At 39.7% G+C, this 17,881-nt stretch overlaps 1 protein-coding gene across 1 annotated transcript; it reads left to right on the forward strand.

The window, feature by feature from the left end:
- The first annotated feature begins 11,468 nt into the window (after positions 1–11,468).
- On the forward strand, positions 11,469–15,172 carry LOC105617155. The gene is given in 5 exon segments (XM_012198725.1): positions 11,469–11,892; positions 12,247–12,480; positions 14,816–14,950; positions 14,953–14,977; positions 15,037–15,172. Coding segments are annotated over 5 exon segments (954 nt in total).
- The last annotated feature ends 2,709 nt before the right edge of the window (positions 15,173–17,881 follow it).

Below are 17,881 nucleotides of genomic sequence, written 5' to 3' on the forward strand. Positions count from 1 at the left end.
ATCACGTGAATACCGATATGTCGTACGATGAATTTTGTTTATTGTATCACGACTGTTAGCCAAAAAAATATGGATTTTTAGTGATAGACATGGACAGTGCGCTTAAAGATGGAAGATACAGAAAGGGATTTAACGAGTTCGCGATACTGTAACGTGACTAGTCATTGTCGATACTTTGCCAGAGACGAACATGGCTGATGTGCGCGAGCGTAAAAAAATTGCGAGATCGAGAAGACGAGCGAATCGATCCGCAAGAAACATCGCGCTCTAAAGACCGATAGAATCGAGGAGGACATAGCATTGGACAGGCATTTTAAGCTTATTATCAAATCTCTGCAGTAGATTGTTGACTTGCAGTAGATTGTTGTAGTCCCGTGCACGCAATAAAAAGACAGTCGCGTGACAATGACGCAGCCTCCAAAAGTGAGAGAAAAGAGGAGGAGGAGGAGGAGGAGGAGGAGAAGGGAGAGAAAGCGAGCGAGACGTTCGAGCATTTCGCGACCCTGCGTAAATCCAATGATCGATCGCACGATCGTGTACAGTCGATAACCTTCACATCGCATACCAAAATCATACCGACGATAGAGTCGTTGGCAATGTTTTCGAAACAATGGAAGACTCGTTTCATCGAAGCGACGAAGATTCAAGATCAGTTGCAAACGTCGGAAGGTCGAGAGGCGTTGCAAGCCGATTTGGATCAAAAGTACGTCGAGGCTGTCCTGAGGGGAACGCGAGATAAACAGAAGAGCGATGTAGATTATGTGTACGGCGTTTACCTACATAAGGATGGATTGATGTTTGGCAATAAACGTTTCGACGTGGATGATGCGGACAACATAATTATCGATAGTGTACGTCGATACACCTGGTCTTTACGAGTGATTTTTAAGAGAATTCCCTTTTACACAAAAGATATGAACAAGAGCATGCTGCTAGCGACGAACGCGCATAAACACAAGCATCAATCGCAGGGCCTATTATTGAGCAATAAAGGATACAAGTATTATACAAATACATTATCGCGCCGTTGATGTCGATCACACCCAAGAAACAGAAGAATAAATCTGGAAAGGGATTACCTCATGCAATGATATTGAATGACAACGCGATTACGTGCATTGGGATGATCCCAACGAACTGGTGAATCTACGATTGTTCGACGCTTCGCACAGAGCGGGCAATAACGCTCATGACAACGAGATCTTGTCGATCATCGAGGAACTTCGCGAAGCTGGTCTTATTATAAATTAAATTGCGTACAGACGAAAGGAGTCAATCAGAGTGGTGTCAGTGAGAAAAAAAATTCTTTTGCTCTGTGTATTACCCACTGAATCATGAAAAAGAGATTCAGCGAAAAGAGAAAAATTAACTCCGAGAGACATCGACTCGTCGAGGAATTGCATGCTCCGGCGAGAAGAAATTTTCCGCGAAAGCGCGTCACAGTTCGAGGATACGACGATTTGTGGCAGGCTGATATCGAGATGCATCCGTACTTAGCTTCAACAGAGGCCACCACTACATACTCACCGTCATCGATGTGTTGAGCAAGTACGCGCTCAAGAGCAAGGGTGGAAGCGAGACGGATGAGCTATCGCTGAGATAATTCGAGCGAATGGAAGATGTCCGAAAAATTTACAAATGGATATGGGAAAGGAATTTTACAACGCCGATGTGCAGAAAATCTTGAAAAAACACGACATTAATCACTATTCCACGTATTCGACGTTGAAAGCGTCAGTAGTCGAGCAGTTCAATCGCACGCTCAAAAACGACATGTGGGAGATGTTTACACTTAACGGCAATTACAAGTGGATCGACGAGCTGCCGCAACTCGTGTCAGATTACAACGCGCGTAAGCATCGGACTTCGGCATGCGACCTGTTGACGTAACTCCAGCGATCGTCGAAAGACTTTTTGGACACGGTGTATAGCGCGGTGAAGATTGCTGGTCCGTCAAAATTTAAAGTGGCGATTCGGTACGCGTGAGCAAGTACAAGACGATTTTTGAAAAGGATTACACACCAAATTGGACCATCGAGGTGTTTACAATCGTTAAGATACAGCGTACCAATCCCGTAACCTTTCTATTTCGAGAATTATCGCGGAAAATCCGTCGCTGGAGTGTTTTACGAGCATAAGTTGCATCGCGCTACTCATCCAGATGTGTATCTCGTGGAGAAAGTACTGCGCCGGAAAGGAGATAAGGTGTACGTCAAGTGACTGGGAAGATTAGATGGATCGCAATTCATGGATATACAAAAACAATGTCATTTGATAAAATTTTGATGTATTTTTATTTCTACATATAAAAAATATAAACTTATTTTTTTATTATCCTTTCTATCTTCGTTTTTGGAATATACAGATATAAATGTACGATACATGAAATGAAAAATAATAGTAATATATATAATATAATGCGGCGCGCTTCACCCATAACTCTTGTTCTTATTACCTTGGTGAATTGCGGTTCAGCTTCATCTAGTAATATGGATTTTGCTTTCTCGTAAAAGTTCCTCGATAAAGTAGTTTAAAGGAATGTTTTTGCCATCGAAAAAAGGTACGGCTTCGATAGTGCATTTTAGTGTAGCGAGTAAGTTGGTGCGTCATTGTCCCTCTGTTTTACAGGTGGTCATAATACTAAACCTTCGTTGAATTGTTTCGTCTGCGAAGTCGCAAGAAAAGTAGAAATCGAGTACAAGAGGTTTGGAGAAATTTGTGAAATATCTTCTATAATATCAATCTTATTAAAATCTCGATCAATGTCCCCAGTAGTGGAAAGGATTTGGCAGGAATGGAATTATATACTGTGTCTGGTGTGTTTGATTTAAATTCAATTGAGTCACCGAGAGCAGTTTTATAAAGGTTTCCTGCTGTAGATGTTATCGCCTGAGGAATCCGAGTTCATTACCCTTTCCAAAAGGTTGCACTTTAAATTCCGGACGAGCCCCAAATTTTCATTGTTCTATTACATTCAGACCCCAAGATTCATTTATTTCGAAAAAAAGAAGGAACTATGAAGAGGAGAAAGGAACTGATATCGCTCTTGTAGTTATCGTTCTGGGACATTCTGGGAATCACAAGTCAGACATATTTGATTATGTTCTAAATATGGGTCAATATCGATACGACTGTTATCCGATTTGAGAGTGCATACATCGGTCCTCTTTTAGGTCAAGAAACTTAATCCTTTTGATCCAGGGATTGGACCTGTACTTTGTCTAGACGCAGTGAATCGGAAAGATGGCGAAATAAATGATAATTGATTTTACAAAAAAATAATTGATTACATTTATTTAAAATATACGTATATATATATTTATGTGTGTAGGTGTCTGTATGTATATATTTATGTACGATAATTACAATAATGCTAAGATTAAGCTAAATGAATTAAAATAATGTTTAAAAAGATTATGAACCAAATAATAACAAAGTAAATATAAGAAACAAATATAATGACAAACAATTATCATGATTTAACGCAAATAATAAATATACGTCGTTTCGAGTCTAAGTTTTCTGTCTATAAGAATGTATGTGTGTGTGTGTGTGTGGGATAAGGTGATGTGATCAAGGAGAGGGAGAATCTTGCGGATTTGGCAAGAGTTTAAAGAGACTGAAAAATCTCATCAAAAGACTTGCTGTCCTCAGAAGGAATGAGGGAAAAAGAGAGGGAACGAATTGCGAGATGTGGAGAGTCTGTCAAAGTGGGAGAGTAAGAAGGGAAAGGAAATTCGAGATCCAAGGAATCTGAAGTATTCCGGGAGGAACTATCGATAGAATTGTCGGATGTGAGATCTATCACGGAGATGTCGGGGAAGCCCTGATCCCGATATTTTTGGCGCAAATGAGCCCTTTTAAGCCATCGAAAGATTTAAAGGGAAATAAATTGCTCTGCTTGTCATTCACTTAATGATTGGGTCACGCCCAAGAAACAGAAAAAATCTGAAAAGAGATTACCTCACGCAATGACGCTGAACGACAGCCCGATCAATTACATGCACTGGAACAATCCCAATATCGTCTCCGATTGCGCTACGCTTTGCAACAACGCTTACGACAACGAGATGCCGTCGATCATCGAGGAACTTTGCAAAGCCGGTCTCATTATAATTTAAATTGCGTATGCATGAAATGGATCAGTCGAGTCATTGAAAAACAAATTTTCTTTGTTTCCTAAATCGTGTGTATCACGCATCGAATCATGAAAAAAAAATTCGATGAAAAGAGAGAAAAAATTAGCTCCGAGAGACGTCGGCTCATCGAGAAATTGCACGCTTCGGCGAGAAGAAATTTTTCGCGAAAATGCGTCATATTTCGGAAATATGATGATCTGTGGCAGGTTGATGTGTCATCGAAATGCATCCATACTCGTGATTCAACAGAGGCCATCACTACATACTCACCGTCATCGATGTGTTGAGCAAGAATCATATTGCTCAAAAATAAAGATGGAAGGCGAGATGGCTGAAGCTACTGCTGAGATAATTCGAAAAAGCAAGAGATGTCCAAAAAATTTACAGACCAATATGGGAAAAGAATTTTACAACGCTGATGTGCAACGGCACATCTCTTGAAAAAATAACATTCATTATTCAACATATTCCGAAATGAAGGTATTGAACGATTCAATCACACATTAGAAAACAATATATGTGGAAGACGTTTGCACTTAACGGAAACTATAAGTGGATTAATGTGCTGTCGCAGCTTGTATCAGATTATAACACGCGCAAGCGAACGATACACGATCCGTCAACGTTACCCCTACGATCGCTGAAAAACTCTTGGCCACGGTATATAGCAACATAAAGATCGCGAGTCCGGCGAAATTCAAAACAGGTGGTTCGGTATGTATGAGCAAATATAAAACCGTCTTCGAGAAGGGTTATACATCAAATTGGATCACCGAGGTGTTTCAAATCGCTAAAGTGCAGCATACTAATCGCGTAATCTGGACGACATTAAGATATAAACATCGATTCTAACCCACGAATACAGTAACCAGCACATGGCTCTAGTGTCGCACGGAAGAGCGAAGTCATAGATGCTGAAAGGGAGAAATGCGTCATCGGAGTTCGTGTTAGAGAGGAAGAGAGGGTTTGTTCCTTCTTTCTTTCACTCGTTGCATTCACTCATTAAATTATTATCCTCTCTCTTTTCTATCAATTGTAGGATGCAATTCTTTCTCTTCCACTCGTTGCAGTTCTATACTTATTATTTGGGCACTCTTTTCTTTTCTTCTTTTGCACACGATTTTATTAAATAGATATGGTATTTACCATTTTTTAGATAATATGATTCGGCAATAATTTTAATTTAGCAACTGATAATATAGTTAGTAATACAAATGACCAAGCGTTCCTTATTATCGAGTCATTATTAAAACTGTTATTGAGTAACTATCGAACTTTTTAAACTATATATATATATACTACTAAACAAACTACTTGATAGATTCTTAATTATAGGGATAGGGGAAAGAAATTAAAATGATTTTAAAAATCTCATACTTTAAACTTGATATATTTTTTTCTGGAGTTGCGACCATCAGTTGTGTATTTTAAATCCGTTCTGTAATGCACAATTCTTAACATGTTTTCTACATCGTACAATATTAATAACATCTAGATTATGTAAAGAATCTATATCTTCATAATCAGCATCCAAAATCTCAATAGTCGTTACTATCGAGTGTATCAATCAATCATTCACGTTTCTCACATCCTTTAAAACAAGAGTTAAAGTGTCATCATTCTCTTCCACACCAATTACAGCCATTGTCTGTAAGATGTTTCGCCATGCTGTACGGGATCATCCCGTCTTCTCATTGCAATTTATGATAAGCCAAGAAGCACAATACTTTTCTGACTTTGTCAAGAAGTTCCATGGCATGGGACACATATATAATGAGAAAGAATAGTTCCTTTTTTCAACACCGTCACTTCCTTCACGATAAATTTCTTTCCAATGATAAATCCTTGCAGATCCACAGTCGTTAGTATATCATGGTGAAAGACTTTTTGAGACTGTGCTTGACTACAAAGAATCTTGGATTTTATCTCATATATTAAAAAGAGGAGGAGGATATTTTTTGGTGATGATAATTTACGTAATCTTGCGTACTACATTTGACATATTATATATTGGGCTATATTCAATCACGCGATCATATATGATAAGGCAATAGGTGTATTCGCGGGTACATCCTCTTTGAATTCAAATTTTATCGTATATTCACGGTGCCATTCTTGATGAACTCGTTTTGTCGCGAGCAGTAAATGTTTACTAGAGTAAACCTTTCAAAAAGGAGTTTAATTGGAATGATGGTTCATTTCTTTCACGAGGGATTTGACAGTAAGACATACGGAAACATAAATACACATCATACAAAATAGCGGCTCTGCGTTTGTCAAAGTCTAGATTCAGATTATCGTACGCATAAAATTCAGAATTTAAAAAAGTTTCACATTGGTTAATTTACAAGTGTCGAAGTAAGTTTTACATGCTGTCATGATATTTTTTTATCAGTCTGTAGATTGATAAAAAAGATAACGTATCGTGATTTTTTCCGCTGAATCGCAGTTTTGATGGCCCAGAAATGGCTTCTTTGTACTCGGCAATAAGGGGTTCTCATACAAATCCCACAACGGAAACTCATACTCAGATATCATTCGCTCTCTAAAGCGCGCGGCATAGGTAGTTTATTAACTTCGTTCAACGCAACGTGAGGCATTCGCCACTGTACTTTGATTAATTCAAGCGTTGGTTCTGTCGCTGAATCTGCCACTATATTGTTATCATTGCGCTCGTATCAAAATTAATTCGTAACGAGCGTTAATACCACACGTTTATAATCCTCGCAAAAGCCCAACAATATGTTGAGCGATACACAAAAATTAAAGTATCCATCGTCTGTCATTAGGCTTTTCACGGTATCGTTAGAGATAAATCCAGCATTATGCAAATTATGTGCGATTTCATTAGAATCGTTGCATAACCCTTTATAAGAGTCACTAGTTATTCCAACATTTCTGCTGCGATCAATCTCTATACCGTTGAGTTCATATCGAATTTCATCGAACATGAATGCCACAACACAATTACATCCAAGACTTGATTCTTTTTATATATTTTTTTCCTTTGAAATCAATCTTTGATATTGAGAATGATAAATCCTGCTGTAAGGATCCTTATCTCATGTTGACATACGGATTGAAACTTTACGATGCGATCATCAAAGATTGATTCGCCTCTAATATTCAAGATATCAACCATCTCAAATATTTCGTACAAAGCTCAATGATTGTAAAAATTTAATGTTCGCGGTGAGTTTCTTTCTATATTTGGTCGCTCAAATATTTTTTATCATTGTCGTCCCTCTGGCAAAAATTATGTCCCCTGTTTGTTTCGCCTGCTCGTTCAGAACAAACATCTCACGTTTTCTCTTGTCACATTTCTCTGTCGCCTCCGTACATACAATTTAATGGTGATTTCTTCTCCATGAAATTCGAGCAATTGTCCATCTTGATTCACACGCCAGATCCGTAATGCTCCTTACGATGATCGGAAAGTAAATGATTTATGTCAGTCTTTCCGATATCTTATATTCTGGTGACACTCGGTGAAAATTCATATATTGTGTGAACGGACTTATCGTTGCTGTTGCGCTCGTGATCACGTCGCATTCAATGCGAATGATATTTATGTTGATGATATTTATCGATATGTCTGATTCATGTCATTGTTGCGGCTCCAGCACGCGATTCAATGAAAATCCCAACAGCGATCCTATATTGTGAGGTTTGATAAAATTTACTCGATAAGCACATTTGAACTCTTTTTATTACATTGTTATTGGCATGAATAGTGGGTATTATTCATCCTTTTTGCAAAGCGTTTTCTCTCTCGCAACATCGTTAGGATAAAATTGTAGAATTGCACATTTGAGATATTTGTTTATGTCACGTATTTCATACGATCCTTCGAGAATGACAATTTCTTTGTCCTCTTCGTCAAAGTAAAACTTACTATTATATAATGAATTTACATTAGATATCATATAGTAGATTTCAAAATCCGTCAAACCGAGCTCGTAATCGCTCAAATCTATGGCCCAAAAATAGCAAGACGCTACTCTTACGATAAGCGTAAATGTCAGTGACATGTTTAAATGAATACTAAGTTGAAAGAGTGCAATGTCAATTCTTAAATTGATCATCAACCGTCTGTAAAAACTGTAGACATAGTTGTCCACAGTTGCTTCGATTGTAATATTGATAAGGCGTTCGATTATACTCGATTTGCGTTGCGTCCAAATATCGCACCAATTCCTTCGGTGGTCGAAGATTGCCGAACTATCAAAGTAAATAGCATGATCTCCCCGCTTCGCCAATGAATCTGGTCCATTAGCATTATCCAAATGTGACTCCTCGTTCACGCTTGTATAGAGCGTAAACTCCATGACCTTCCATAACGCGATTATAACGTTTCAGTTTTGCGCGACTTTATTATTGTTTATAGCTTGTGACGTTTTTCGTCCGTCACAAGAGTCGGAAGACCCGATTGAACAGCGCGACTCTGACGTCTTGGATCCTTTTTAGAAGGTGGACGTATTTACGCATTCTTGTAGCGTTATTTCATCAGTTTCGTTCTAATTGTGCGTCACGCAGATTTTCTGTTCGATTTATTGTTCTTTCGTGCGCTATTATACCGCAAGTTTTACACGATAATTGGCAATCTCCTTACGACTTTATGAACTTTGTATTGTCTCACCGAGCCTAAATGAAGAGAGAAGATGGTTGGGACCGAAAATCCGGAAAGGAGTGATGGAGAACGGGAAGATCGGCCGGGGCGTCCAGCATCCTACAGAATGGGTAGCACACAGGTGATATCGTATCGATATCACCATTTCTATATTTTTTATTTGGTTCGAAACATATTTCATCCATACAGGTACATGGCGGCAGGGCCGTGAGGATAACAGCCGGGGATGACCACTTTACGCCCAAATGTCGGCGAAAGATTCCACGACGGAGCTTGCGGAGCCTTTTCATGGAAGATCGGCGCCCAGGGTTGGAAGTGGAGGCAACGACTACAGGAACACTGACACCGAAATGCGAGTCTCCCGCAAAACTGAGATCCGGGAAGGCCTCCAAGGTGGCCGAAGGAAACGCTGTGACCCAGTCAAATTCCGCGCGCTAGGATGCGTGGATGACACGGCTCGCGCGATTCGCGAAGCTGGCAGGGTCTCGCATCAATTAGGCGCGATAAAACTCCATTGTGGTGATAGCGATCACTGCGTGCTCCCGAAAGGATCAGCGCCCGACACTTGTGCTGTGGCGAGCGAACGGAGGATACAGGATGAAAAAGGAGAAGCGAACCAAAAGTGCGAGCTTGAGGCCTGACGGGAGGACTACAAGGGTGAGACGAATGTCACGCAATTGTAAGATCGCCAATTTCCGTGTCCGGGAGGTGCGTGTCGTGTCGTTGTCGGATTTGATGCGCAAGAGGCACGTGGAATTGTTGTGTGTCTGGTTTTTCACGGTCGAGCGTGTTGAATGTGTCACCTTCCGCGACGACTCATTGTGAGATTCTCGGGAGAGTTATTTTCCGCGTCCGCCAAAGCCACAGCTGAGTCATTTCGTTAAGTTTTGTCGCGTGCTGATCTACTGTGATGATACCGGAACTTGTATCGTGATGTGATGTCTATGCGTTCTCTGTCTATTTCCGACATTTTGTAAAGTAGTTCGAAGCCCCAATCTTTGACGATCGCATCGTCAAGTTTGAATATATTTCACACGTCAACACGACATTTGAACATAGATAAGGATACCCATGCAACAGCAGGATTTATACTCGTGTGAAAGCATTCTCTAAGTTGAAGGTTGATTTCTAAGAAAGAAGACTTAGACTTCATCTTAAGCTATCTTCAGTAGATAAAAATTTCATAAATTTTTTCGCGCTACGGATGACTAATCTAAGTTTATTTTCTTGTGTTTAATTATAATGTAAAAACGATCGTTATCTAAAAATTGCTTTTCATTTTTCTTTATATTCGCGTACAATTGCGTACGTCGCGTACGTCTGACAAAGATAGAAGCAGTCAATGTTCGCGTGACGGCCCATCGAAAAGTATTCCCTCATCGCATTTTGTTTGTCGCATGCCACGTCATTAAAGATAAAAATAAATTTGAGCGCACCTCACTCGAACGACATCTCTGTTAGAGAACGTAAAATATCGATTTCGTCGATAGATGTAAATAAATTTTCGAGATCGATATTTTAGCTGTTACAGCGATTTCGAGTAGACATACACGTTCTTCAAACGTACGTCATTTGGACTCTTGAGCAAATTTATGAGAACGTTGGTTTTACCGTAATTCGACGAGCCGCAAATGATCGCGTATAGTACTCGGCAGTATTTCGCCATGATTGCGCTTCTTCGCGCTGTCTCCTATCATTCGTGATTTCACGTTGCAGTTTGTGACACGTATCATCAGCGGTTACAGCACGAATTTCATGCTCACACTAAAGGCTACGCGCTCTCGAACGACTACTTAAAGTCGCGCGAATCTACTAGACGCGCAAGTAACAAAATGTGTCATCTCACATTGTGTCATCTTTCCGATATTCGAGACATGAGCGCCGAGCAGTTGCAATATATACCGAAGATCGTATGATATTCTCTGTGTACGGCAATTACATCGAACACGTTTGGGACAACTTCTGGAACACGTGAAGGCATTCGGAGATTCGAACCTATCGTCAATACTTGCGATTGTAGTGCAATACTTGCACTACAATCAGCCGGCTCAGCGGATGCATATCGACGGTTCCGCATCGAAGATAAAGGACTGTAGTCAATGTTGGTGTCGGGCGGTGGTCTGTTGAATCGAGCGATAAACGGGCTTCCTTTCGAGTTACATATTCCGGGCCACCAGTTTTGCAGTCCGAGCACACTTACGAAGCGATTAGCCAGAGATGAACATAAATCCGCTGGATGTGCCGAGAATATGACATTGCGTATTTGCAATGTAATAATCTCACCGATAGACACGCGGACAAGATACTCGCCGATAAAAAGATCTCGCTAGGACGCGTTACGGTGTTACCGCGAGAGATTCGGCTCTGAGAGCCACCGCTGCTGCCGTTTGGCAGCGATAAAAGCCAAGATCAAGATCAGCATGGACCTGAAACCGAAGAAGACAACAAAAAAGCGAAACGAGGAAAAAGACCACGAAAAAATGGATAATATCAACTGCGAAACGAAGCGGCGCTTTACCTTTTCTGTCAATGTTGGGTCGCTTGTTGCCACTCTCGGGTTGCCACTCTCCTTGATTGGTAGCGCGGCCAGCGTGGCGAAAGCGATAAACGATAGCAAAGTCGCGACGTCAGCTCGAGGAGCTACAACGTCATGATCGCGCGATGGAACAGGACCACAGACTGTATCTCGCTCCGCACAAATGTATCTCAGCCCCGCTGACAACAAACGCGGACAGGGCGTAGCAGTAAAGAAAAAACGCCAAAGAGGTGATAAAAATGCCCTCGGGTGCAATATCAACGTGCAATTGAACGAGCTCGCGAGACGTATGAGTATAAAATATGTATCATACTTTAGAGGCATTTTCATGCGTAACACGAGCGATATCGATGCGCGCCGAAACGAAAGTGGTCTCATGAATTTGGACGATGCGACGGAGTCTGGTATTCATTGGATAGCGTATGCGAAGAGGAACAATCGCGTCGTGTACTTTGACAGTTTCGGTAATCTTCGACTGCCCAAGGAACTGGTGCGATATTTCGAGAAAGATAGAGTACAATCTCACGTCCTATCAGACGTACGATCAGAGCTTCTGCGGACAGATGTGTCTGCGATTTCTACAAACGGTAGACGCGCGTGAATTTAGAAAGTTCGACGAAGTGGTGTGAAATCTTAGTCTTAGAACGCTTTTTCATGTCGTTGACGCTTCCACTGAGCGGGAAGAGCTCACCATCCTCGCGGCGAACTACTTTCCTGTCAAATTTGAGTGACGGAAATTAAGAGCTCAATCTGGCGATTTTTGAGACTTATCACACGATACCGAATGTGAACGAATCGAACAACAAATTTTATTTCTCCAAGGACGACGCGGAAATTACAATTCCCGAGAGTTCGTACGAATTGCGAGACATAAATGAATTTTTGAAACGCGATTTTGCGGAAACGTCCACACTGCGACGCATTTGAAACCGTTGACGTAGTGCGTGATGACAATAACAAAAACAACAACAACAACAACAACAATGACACCGATGACGATGAGTATGAAAATTACGCTCCGCGCAAATTAGAACACGAGATGCGAGATTTGTGCATACAGAATAAACTTTTGGCAAGCCCAACAGCATTGGATCGCTGTTGGGATTCTCATCGAAGCGTATACTGCGGCCGCGAAGGTGGCACAGATCGGACGGATGTCGATCAACATAATGAACGTAAACGTTATTCACGTAGAGTATAACGTAATCGCGGGCGCGTACAGCAACGGTAAAAGCATGCACACGAATTTTGTACCGAGCGTGCCGCCTGGATATAAAATATCGGAAAAGCCGGCGCAGATTATCTACCTGCCGAACATCGCACCGAGCATTACAGATTTAACGATACGCATTGTCGATCAGAACGGACGATTGCTCGATTTTCGCGGAGAGGAAATCACCGTCAGATTGCACGTGCGATAGTAATAACACGAATGTGAGATGCTCGTTCTGAACGGAACGGAGCGTACGCAGAGAGATAACACATTCTTTACAAGGCCAGTAACGTCATAGCTCGATAATACTTGTTCATCCAGCTGCATCAGACAGAAGAAGAAGCTCAGCACGTCGAACGTTAAATTTTTACAATCTTTGGGATTCACGGTGCGCAATTTTTGAGATGATTGATATCTTGAATATTACCGGTGGCTCGATCTGACAACGTCAAGAGACTCGCACGTACAATCCATTTGCCAATACAACGTTCAGCGATAAGATAAGAAAACCTAGCAACAGGATTTGTATACATTACCGTGTGAAAGTTTTCTTTACATCGAAGGAAGATTGACGGTGAAAAAGAAAAACGATCAAATGTCAACGACGCTTGTAAATAATTGCGTTGCGTTCATGTTTGATGAAATTCGATATAAACTCAACGGTGTGGAGATTGACCGCAACTGAAACGTGGACATAACTAGTACGCTAAAGAATTACGTGTCATTGACGATAAAGCTTTGATTGTGCTGAATGCTAGATGGAATTCTAGATCCGACACGGAGGAAGGACATTTTAATTTTTGCATGCCGTTCAGAATGCTGTTGGGCGAAGATTACAAACGTCTGATCGTCAACACTCGCCACAAATTAATTTTGATATGAGCGCGCAATGATTACAATTGCTTGATGGGAAATCCTGTGACGGAATCTGAGGTTGAATTATTTAAAATACAATGGCGGATACCTCACGTTGCATTAAACGAGGTCAATAAATTATCAATGCTGCGAGCATTGGAAAGCGGTCGTTATCTGAGCATGAGTTTTCGCTCGTGGGATCTGTTCGAGTATCCTCTGTTACTGAATATGACCAAGCATTCATGGGCTGTCAAAACGGTCAACTTAAGAAACCTCGATACATTATCTTTGCTCTGCAAACCGTCGAAAGAATATCATGTCATGAGATGTTAGCGTGTTCGACGATTGTAATTTGAGAAATGTGAAACTTTATCTAAATTCAGCGTTTTATCTGTACGATGATTTAAATCTGGATTTTGACAAAAAGAGATACGTTGTTCTATTTTGATATGTACGCACGTTTTCATAAAGGATATTATGGAATCGATTTTTGAAACGCTACTCAACGTGCTCTCATTTGTCGAGAAAGAGCTTTTTATGATCATTGATTGCTCGCGACAAAACGAATTCATCAAGAGTACCATTATGGACGTACGGCATAGAATTTGATTGCAAGGAGAATGTGTCCGCAAATTCAATAGCCTATTGTTTCATCATACACGATCGCATAGCTCAGTATAATCCATTGACCAACCAATGTTGTGCGCAAAATCCTAATTGACCTAATAACCTAAATGATATACCTACATGATATAAAAATCTATGATACATCGCAATCAACCTCTATCTTCTCAACAACATGCCCGTGCCAATGTTCGTGGATCTGTAAGGAATCATCGTTAACAAGAATTTATCGTGAAGGAAGTGGCGATGCTGAAACAGGGACCGTTCTCATGCATTATATTTTCCCGTGTTATGAAAATTTTTGACAAGATTCGACAGATCTTGCGCTTCCTGGTTGATTACCTATCATCATGGATGCAATGGGAGGACGGGATGGTTACAACGAGACGAAACGCCTGATTACGATGATTGTATTTGAAGATAATAATGCTGTCGTCAAGGGACGCGAGAAATGTGGCTGTGGAACTTGCTTTTGGACGATGAGCGACAACGCATGTACATCGAAACCTTGGATGCAGTTTACGAAGACAAATCTTTATTTAATCTAGATGTTACTAATACTATACGATGCGGACAATATGTTAAGAATTGCGCGTTACAAAATGTATTAAAAATATATAACTGGTGGTTGCAAAAGAATTTTTTAAATAAAAATACGTTAACGTACTTATTATGTATTTCTTTTTCCTTCCTTTGTAATATATGTATGAACGTATGTATGTATGTATGTATGTATAAACGTACGCATAAACTCGTGATAAAGAAAATAGAAAGCGTGATAAAACGTGTCACGACACGTTCGAAATTCTTGGAAAAAGGGGGAGCGCCTGCCTCCCCTCTACGATTCCAGAAGTATTCCCATGTGTGTCACAATTTACGGATGCGATCAGTTTTGCGATACCCGCTTGTACGAACGGTTGAAAAAAAAATGTACTTCGCCAAAGAAAGCAGTGCATCGACGTGAAGAAAGAATATAACGTGTAAGTTTCAATGTTCTATACACAAAAGAAACGTTGTTTAACATTATGTACGTACACAGCATGGAGCATCACGCAGTGCATTTACTGAGCAGACGTTATCTAACGGCTACGGACTACAAATTTTTGGAAATTGGAATCAACGTTGGTCCACCGAATTACGTGGAGATTGCCCTAGGAGATCATCACGGACAATGAATTGTCGCTGTCTTTCGAAACGTGGAAGATCCTCTACGAGCAGCGATGGAATATTTACAAGATGCTGCGAAACGAATATAAAGATAATTTTATAAGCGTTGGATTGCTAACTGCGTTTGCACGTTGAATGATGCTATGCTCATATGTCTCGATTTTTCATCCGTACGCATTACGATGACCGAAACAACGCTACGACATATGCGTTTGACGAGTGTATTGACATAATTTCGAGCGATTAGCCAGACTCGTCGTTACGGTTGATGTCAAGTATACGCGATTCTTCAACATCGCATCTGAGAACGCTATACGTGATAGCGACGTGATTTTCGACATCAGCTCGTCGATTGCGAACTATTTAGCTTTTAATATATATGAAAAAAATAAAACGATGTAATAAGATATCACTAAAAAAAGTTTTCGTTCACATCATTATAAATATATATGTAGTTTCTTTATCTTACTCTCTATCCTTTGTCTCGACGCGCTAGTAAAAATCGTATTGAAAAAACCGCGTCATAAAAATAAGAGAGACTTGTAATCTATTGATTCATTTTTTCCGTCCCGATATCACATTACGCGCTCTAACATCATTGCGCGCGCTCTATCTTTCTCTAACATGCAAGCCCTTGTTACCTACACATTTTTATGACATCTAGAGTTCTATAGGTCTATAGTCTGCAGACATTTTTATGCGTTTCATATGCAGCGCAAATGTATCCTAGATAATCTCGTTATGGCAAAGGATTCTTCTCAGCGTTAGTTTTTATCAGATTTCGTCTGCGCGAGATTCGTTTTTTTTCTTACGTGAGTGATTTTTTTTCTCAGCATGCAAAAGTATTGTACCATTAACGCTAAATAGTACAATACTTTTGCATGTTTATTAAGCGATTGGGTGACAGTGAAAGTGTGACAGTGAAGATAATATAGTGATTCTTTTTAGAAAAAACTTTTTTATCGATTTTTTATTGAAAACTTTTTTCCCGCAATAATTATGAGGAACTTGACAGATCTGGAAATAAGTTACGAGTATTCCGTTGAGGGGGTAAGTAATTTTTTTTCTTTTTTTCTTTTTTTAGCTGATTTGTGCTTATAATGTTTCATTTATTTTTGTTCAGTATGTCATGTTCGACAACCAAAGGATTGTGCAATTATTAAACGAAGTGGGGGTTTTAGTAATCCTTTAGGTAATCCCTTTAAGTAAGTTTAGTATAAATTATAAATTATAAATTATAAGATATTTTCAAATTATCTCTTTCTAATTTACGTTGTACAATACTTTTTTCGGGAGACATCTATATTAGAATTAGAGGATTTGTCAACATTTTCAACAGAAGAATAAGACGTGCAAAGAGGCGTTGGGATTGAGAAATTACTTGATATTTGAAAGGAATGAGACTTTTTCTTTAGTGGAACTTTTCTGCCTCCGGTCGTAAAGTACAAGCCCGATCCAGAGTCGGAAGATTGGAATTGTAAGTTTGATACAATTTTATGAATAAAATTTAAAAAGGAATACTTACATATATATATATATGTTTATATATTTTATTTATATATTTTATATATTTTATTTATATTTTTTATATTATACATTATTATTTTTATATATTGTTTTATATATATTTTTTTTATTTATATTATTTTTTATCTTACAGAAGGCGGTGACAGTGGCGACGGCGGTGGCGGCGACAGCGATAGCGCCGGGGCCTTCCCGCGTCTTCTTCCTCCTTGCGCCTACGAGTATCCCCCGCGTCCCGCGCTCCACTCTAGTTCATGGGTTAGAACCTTCCTTGTTATACTACTATACTACTGCAATGCGTATTGCAATAAGTTCTACAATCAGAAAGATTTCAAAGATGCATGTGAAAAAAGCATTGCAGAAATCAAATAAACAAAATGACACATAATCATTGCCGAATTCATATCTTACAGTTTGTAACCTCATAATTTGTAACATCTATATTTGTATTGAAAGTGACCCGATTAAGGCCCAAATGTTTGTAACGGATTGCTCAATTGTTATATTAGGATTAATTATTTAACTTTTGAACGGTAATGTTGAAAAATTTATACGTTCACTCGTACATACAATATGTACGTGTGTACTTAATATGTACGTACATATTTAATTCAATTTTTAATTTAATTTATTTATACATTATTCACAAAATAATAGGTGTACAACTTTGCTTCCGCCGTTTTCCTATAGATGGCTTTAGCGATAAGTGGTGGTCGAAATAAATAGATCATAGACGTCATACAATAAACTTGGGCATCTGTCAACATAACCCCATAAAAACATTAGTCGATTTGTGTCTGTATCATAAAGTTATTTTCGATTGAAAATGTCAGTTTACGAGCCAAATTCTCGTCATTTGCGGGAGGTTTAATTTTTTGCTTCAATATGAAGAAATCTGCGGCTGAGGCTCATCGAATGCTCTCAAATACTTATAGTGAGGCCGCTATTAGTGAAAGAACGTGTCGGTGAGTGGTTTCAACGCTTCAAGAACGGTGATTTTGACGTCGAAGACCACCGCATAGCGGTGGAAGAGAGAAGGTTTTCGAAGATGCAGAATTGGAGGCATTACTTGAGCAAGACTCGTGTCAAAATCAAGAAGAATTGGCACGATCATTGGGAGTGACTCAACAAGCCATTTCAAAGCCATGGGAATGATTCAGAAGCAAGGAAATTGGGTGCCGTACGAATTGAAG

This window comes from Atta cephalotes, assembly GCF_000143395.1.
Source record: "Atta cephalotes unplaced genomic scaffold scaffold00011, whole genome shotgun sequence".
Classification (NCBI taxonomy): Eukaryota; Metazoa; Arthropoda; class Insecta; order Hymenoptera; family Formicidae; genus Atta; species Atta cephalotes.